Here is a 6,775-nt window from a genome sequence, read left to right on the forward strand (position 1 = left end):
GATGCTAGACAAATTTTTAGACTTTACAAAAAATGAAAAAATTAATATATTGACAAATGTAATTTACCACTATCATATGATAAATTAAATTTACGAAACTTATAAGACGAAATGTATTTATATTTTATCATAAAAATAATTTTTGTGATTTATTTTTTAATTTTTACCAATTAAATTATGACATGTATTTGTTATGAAGAACTTAGAACACACAATTAATGACACAAGAATAATTTAAAAAAATTCTCTTTTATGTAACTGTGATAAAAAAAATGAATAAAATTTAATTGATTCTAAATTATTTTTACTAAATATTCTAGATAAATTTTTTAGATTATTATTTAATTTTAAAAATTAGTTTTTGATTGTTTATTTATACCCGTGCACAACACAGGTAATTATGCTAGTTCATTTAAACTTAAATGACACCAAATCAAATAAATACAACTTTCTAAAATAAAAATAAAAAAACTAATTAGTTCATAAGAAAACTCTTACGATTAAATGAATCAACATTAATCCCCTATATATGAGATTTGTTGATAAATTTTTCATATTTTTTCCTCAACAAGAAATCGTGGACAAGGTAATTATAAAAGTCAATAATACAGTGTGACCATCACTCAAGTTCTTGACTTATTATTTTTTTCAAGTACACAGCATTTTGATTGTACACCGCTATACGCTTTCCTCTTTTGTTTCTGATTTCTGTTCAACTGATTTGGCTTCTTTTGTTTCTGATTTTTGTTCAAGTAATGGTTTGGCTTTTGCTTCTTTGTGCTTCCCCCACAAAACACCATAGAGGCCTCCCACTAGCAGTAAAGCTCCACAAACACTGCCACAACATGAAAAATTTATTTCTCACATTGACACAACACGAACACGAACATACAAACACATAACATAAAATAAGTAACAATCGAACATACAAACACATAAAATAAAATAAGTAACAACTGACATTACATGGACACAAACGCATAAAACAAGAGTTGAGAGGAGAGAGAATAAACCTTCCCCAATGAGGGGTCTCCTTCCACAAGAATGCTGAGAAGATGGCTGTAACAATGAATCCTAATGGATTAAATGCAGCTGAAAAAACCGGGCCTCTCTTCTCTATCACCCAAATTCTCAACCAAAATGTCGGCGCTACGAAAATTACACCCTGCCATTTTCATTAACACTCAATTCAACCCAAAAAAAAGAAATTAAAAAAACAAAAAACAAAAAAAAAAGTTTAAGAAAATATCTTACACAATAGGCCACAACAAGAAGGTTAAGATCCCAACCAAGTTTCCATGCTGATATGTTCCTCTCGACTGCCACAGCCCATATTGCTGATTGTATGCAGCTAAAGAAGCATTGTATTGTTGTAAGTCTAAGTTTATCTGGATATATCTTTGTAAGAGGACCCTGAAAGCCAATCAATTCATACAAAATAAGTCTAGGAACAAATAAATCGATTACAGAATATATATATATATATATATGGATAAACAACATATTTTCTAGAAGTGGATCTCACCAACAAATTTTGTAAAATCTTGTCAATTCATATGTATTTTATGTTTGATTTTGTGTTTAAAATAAATTGTTCATGTGGAATGAGTTTAGGAACATAGAAAAGGGTAACAAAACCAGACATAAAAAGAATGGGATAAGCTATCGATAGGTCATAATAGTTTGATTTAATTCCCATCAATTTCTATTAAAAATAATTCCTAATAAAATCGTCACTAAAAATAATTTTTTGTGACGATTTTTTGCATGTCGCTAAAAAATGATAATTAGTGACTTGTTTTATTCGCGATTTTTATAAATTGTTGCTAAAAATCACAATTAATGACGTTTATGTGACAATTTTCAAACTATTATCGCGGTTTTTTGTTTGTGACGATTTTTTTAAACTGTCATTAAAACTTATAATTAGTGACATTTTTTGTGACAAAAATTTTAAATTGTTACTGAAAATTAACAATTGGTGATGTTTTTAAATAGTATTTTATGAAAGATGCCATGAATTATCATAGGACTTATTGGACAATAAGTCCACTGATTAGAACTTACACGTATGTCTCCTAATAGAAGGTATAAGAATGGCCAAGATTTTTCAAAAGCAAATCTCACCAATAAATTCTATAAAATCTTATTCATCCATGTGTATTCTGTATGTAATTTGTGTGCTCGTTACAAAACTAATTAAGAAGAATACAAAAATTGATCATAGAATCAAACATAAAATGTGTACGGATGAAGAAATTTAATAAAATATTTTTCGTTCATATATTTTCTGTAATTAATAATTGTTATATTCGTAGCAAAACTGATGAGAGAGAGAGAGAGAGAGAGAACCTGCATAATAAGCCACAAAGACCAATTAACCTGGGCAGAGAGGGCAAAAAGAGAACCTTTTAGGCACTGTGCTTTGGTGCCACACCCTGTATATGATTGTGAATTTTGATCTTGGGTAGCCTGTGGATACACAGGAGGCCCCTTCACAAAAGAATACACCACAGCCCCACCAACACATAGCATTGTACCCAATACCTTTGCCACTCCACTCCATTCAGTTATGGCAACGCTTTCCCTCCTAAAAAAATACCAACCACTAGGTTTGTCGTTAGCTTCTTAGTAGTGCTCATGAAAATAATTCCTTTGGAAATAACGATAAGATTTATTTTTAGCCTCCTGATGATACAGGATTGAATCGTGAAATCAATCTCTTTAGAAATAGCAATAAGATTGTGTACATCTTATCTTTCTAGACCTTGGTTTAGCATGTTTTATATTCTATCAATAACATGCTTGGAATTGAGACTTTCATTTCAATGCATAAAGTTGCAATATATCATTAAAATCCAAAACCAAGTGGCCTATAATTGTTACATATTCAATTTGAATTTCAAAATCTCCCTTAATTGCTTTTGAATTTAAAATAAAAATATGTTAATGTGGCTATTTCACAACTATTGATCACGAAATAGATATATTTCCATTCTATTCATGTAATGGAGAGAATCACATCGACTTTAGTAAGTGTCAAGAGCTTGTGCACCAAAATCACACTTTATTGGTTTAGGGTTAATTGTACTTTTCATACTATATTTTGTTTCAAAATTCGATTTGGTCTTAAGTTTTAATTTGTCCTTTATGCTCAAAATGGAAATAAAAATCACATTTTTTTTTACCATAAGCAAGTCACATGGGAGTACAAGTAATTAATGTGGTTCAAATTAAAACAATAAGACTAAAAAGTAAAATTCGGATCAAATTATAAAAATTAAAATGTAATTTATTTAGGATTATATTTCTTGATGTACCTTAAAAGAATGGCCAAGATAAAGGTAATAGCAGGAATTGCGTTAGAAGTGGCAGAAACAAATGTTGCTGGGATGTAACCAAGTGAAATATTCCAGAGATTTATGCACAGTGTAATCCTGAAAACATTAAATATAATTAGAGTAGTACTATACAAATAAAAAATCATATATAATTTTATATATGTTTTGAAATTTTCATATAATTAACATGGATAGTAAGAGTAAAGAGTAATTAATTTCACGTTTGAATCCAACATTCTTTGACATGTTACGCTTTCGTTTAATGTAAAATGTGTTTTTTTTTTTAATTTTTTTTAAGATAGAAAATGAAAATGAAAGAAATTTTTTTTTTTCTAACCAATAGAAAACAAGTTTATTTGGTAAAAAACATTTTTTTATTTTAAAAATATTAAAAATATTTAGGTAAATTACATTTTGCCTCTTTTATGTTTGGTTATTTCCTCACTTTATCTTTTGAAGTTTTTTTTTTTTTCCTATTTTAACCCTTCATATTTCAAGTTTTTTCCAATTTATTGTTAAAACTATCTTCTATTCAAAATTGGACATAAATTACCACGTTACCTGATATGTGACATAAATTATATTAAAATTTGGGTTGATGTATAATGTGAGATTTTATGTCTAATTTTGAATAGAAATTTGATTTAGGAATAAATTGAAAAAGAAAAAAAAAAACTTTACATATAAAGGGTAAAAATGAAGAAAAAAAATTTAAGGATCAAAATAAAAAAAATAACTAAATATAAAACGGATAAAATCTATTTTATTCAAAATATTTTTGTATTAACCTTGCACGTACCCAATCAATGAAGCCAAGAAGATCTTGCAGAGTATGCTGCATGATAGCGGAGCAGAGTTCTTTCTGCACCAGCAGAATTAATAAATAAATAAATTCACAAGACAAATTTGAGGAGTAATTTAAGGTTGTAGTTAGATTTAAAATTTGGGGAGTGATTTATAAAAAAAAAAATGAAACAAATTAGTTTACATTTCATTATTTTTCTCATATATTTTTCTTGACCTCCGTAAATCTCTCTTTAAAACTTAGTTCAATCTAAGAGTGGACCAACAGTAAAAACCATCTTTCTCTATTCCCTTTTGAGGTAAACTATCAATAAATCTTAATAGTTGAATTTAATTCTTATCAAGTCATATTGAAAATAAGTCCTAGTAAAATCGTTGTTAAAAATAATTTTTCTGTAACGTTTTTCAATTAGTGACGCTAACAATTATTGCTAAAAATTATAATTAGTGACGTTTTTCTGTGACAATTTTTTCAAACTGTCACTGAAATTTGAAAATTAATGACATTTTTTTGTGACGATTTTTTTAAATTGTCGCTAAAATTTCTAATTAGTGACATTTTTTGTGATAATTTTTAAATTGTCTCTACAAAATTGACAATTAATGATGTTATTTAATAATGTTTAATAAAAAAACGTCATTAATTATCATAATATCTATTGAATAATAAGTCCACCTATTAAGACTTACAAGTAAGTCTTTCTTTCTTTTATGCTGTGTTTGGTTGGAAGATTTGGGAAGGGATTTAGAAAGTACAAAAAGAAAAAGTGAGTGAAATTAAATGAAATATTAATATATTTTATTTACATTCCACCCACTTTTTTTATTATTATTATTCTAAATTCATTCACAAATCTCCCAATCAGAAACAATGGCCTGATGATCACCAGCTATATATGAGGGATGGAAAATTACATATACTCAGGTGAAACTCTAGAGTGGACCAATAGTAAAAAAAAAATTTACTTGCTACGAGGACATGGGCCTAGTATCAAAGTCACGGATTTGAATTTTAAGAGTGGACCAATAGTAAAAAAAACTTCTTTCCTCGTTCCTTTTGATGCTATGAGGACATAGGCCTAGTAATCAATTTCTATATACGGAATGAAAAATTACATATACGGGTGAAACTTTTGGACACCCTCGTAAACAAAGCGGAGAAAAAAAAAAATCTCTCTCAAAATAACAAACTTGAATTTTAAGAGTGGAGCAATAGTAAAAAACTTGGTAATGCGTTCCTTTTGAAGGTGCTTCAGGACAAAGGCTCAGTATTCGCTTACTATATGTGGGATGAAAAATTATATACCCTGTTTAAACTCTGAACACCATCGTGAGCAAAACACACACCAAAAACTAAAATATAAATAAATAAATAAAAGCTGACCTTTCAAGGTAGAAAGCAAAAGGAGCCAAGGCAAGAGTGGCAAAAGCTTGACGATAAGCACCAAAGATATAAGGGTTCATTCCTTTAGAAATTACAGCTTTTGAGAGCAAAACCATCCCTGCATATACAATATTGCACATCACCATGCATATATCAGGCAAATTGTTCTTCATCAACATCATCAAATGAGAACACCCCAATATTGAATTACTACTCTTCATCTTCATGTTCATGTCAATTCACACTCTCTTTGTCTTTGGTTGATAGAGAAGAAGACTACCACAGCACCCAAATTCCACCATAATCCTACTTTATAGGATTAGAGAAATGATATTTATCACCGGATTTATTTTATCTCTTTGTTTATGTTTGTATGTGTATTTATGTAACAAAAGTTAGGTGTATATGTAGGATTTACTATATTTAAAAGTTAATAAAATTTATTACGTCACGTAAGAAATTACATGGGAAGTGAGAATTTTAATAGTATAATTTAGTGGTATATTTTAGTGGTATGCTTCGATCATTTGACACACATAATGAGTGCGAATACACTAGTCCCATTTTCTTTTTGTTTTTAGATAGTAAAATCACTAGTCTCTTGGCACACATAATGTGTGCAAATAATTAATCATGTGTCGTTAATGGCCACAGAATATGTGAAAAGTTTACACTTAAAGTTTGGAATTTTAAAAAACAATTTTATGAATTTTTAATCAGTATTTTTTGTTATTATTGATTTTTTTTTCATATTTAATCGATTTTTTTATTTTATTTTTTGATTCCCTTAATCTAGATACACTTAAAAAATATGAAATTCGTTTAATTTTGTTTTAATAAAAATTCATTGAATACAAAAAAAATAAAAAAATTCAATACATTTTCGTATTTTGTTGTACCCAGTGAATTTTTAAACAAAAAAATTGTACAAATTATATACTTTATATGCATATTTAAATTAACTGAATTTAAACCTTAAAAAAAATTGATTAAAATATTTTTAAAAATTTACTAAAAATAAAAAAATACGGATTGAGAACTCAGAAAACTATTTTTGAAAATTTCAAAAAATAAAATAATATATAATTCAAATTTAACACTTTGTATGATTTAGATTTATATTTTTTCCTTAAAAATAATGTAATTTAAATTCATTTTGAGGTTAATTATAACCTTTTGTGATGATAGTTAAGAAAGTATGTTCCATAAACAAAGGCGGCGTTAGGAGCGTTTATGATTGATTGGT

The 6,775-nt window shown here is 27.8% G+C and overlaps 1 protein-coding gene across 1 annotated transcript; it reads right to left on the reverse strand.

The window, feature by feature from the left end:
* Positions 1–486: 486 nt before the first annotated feature.
* Positions 487–5,882, reverse strand: LOC114278950 (WAT1-related protein At1g43650). Its single transcript, XM_028221108.2, has 7 exons — positions 5,530–5,882; positions 4,141–4,203; positions 3,321–3,437; positions 2,353–2,590; positions 1,255–1,413; positions 1,014–1,165; positions 487–835 (listed from the first exon to the last, which is right to left on the reverse strand). Exons 1-7 carry the CDS (start codon positions 5,760–5,762, stop codon positions 679–681), a joined length of 1,119 nt encoding a protein of 372 aa, XP_028076909.2. The 5' UTR covers positions 5,763–5,882; the 3' UTR covers positions 487–678.
* Between the last annotated feature and the right edge of the window lie 893 nt (positions 5,883–6,775).

Source organism: Camellia sinensis, chromosome 6, assembly GCF_055761805.1.
Source record: "Camellia sinensis isolate YWXY chromosome 6, ASM5576180v1, whole genome shotgun sequence".
Taxonomy (NCBI): Eukaryota; Viridiplantae; Streptophyta; class Magnoliopsida; order Ericales; family Theaceae; genus Camellia; species Camellia sinensis.

Coding starts and splice junctions, on each gene's coding strand:
- LOC114278950 (XM_028221108.2), bottom strand. CDS start 5,762: ATGAACATGAAGATGAAGAGTAGTAATTCAATATTGGGGTGTTCTCAT. Junction 3,438..4,140: donor TTCTTGGCTTCATTGATTGG/GTACGTGCAAGG, acceptor TAATGTTTTCAG/GATTACACTGTGCATAAATC. Junction 1,414..2,352: donor CTTTGTGGCTTATTATGCAG/GTTCTCTCTCTC, acceptor ATTGGCTTTCAG/GGTCCTCTTACAAAGATATA.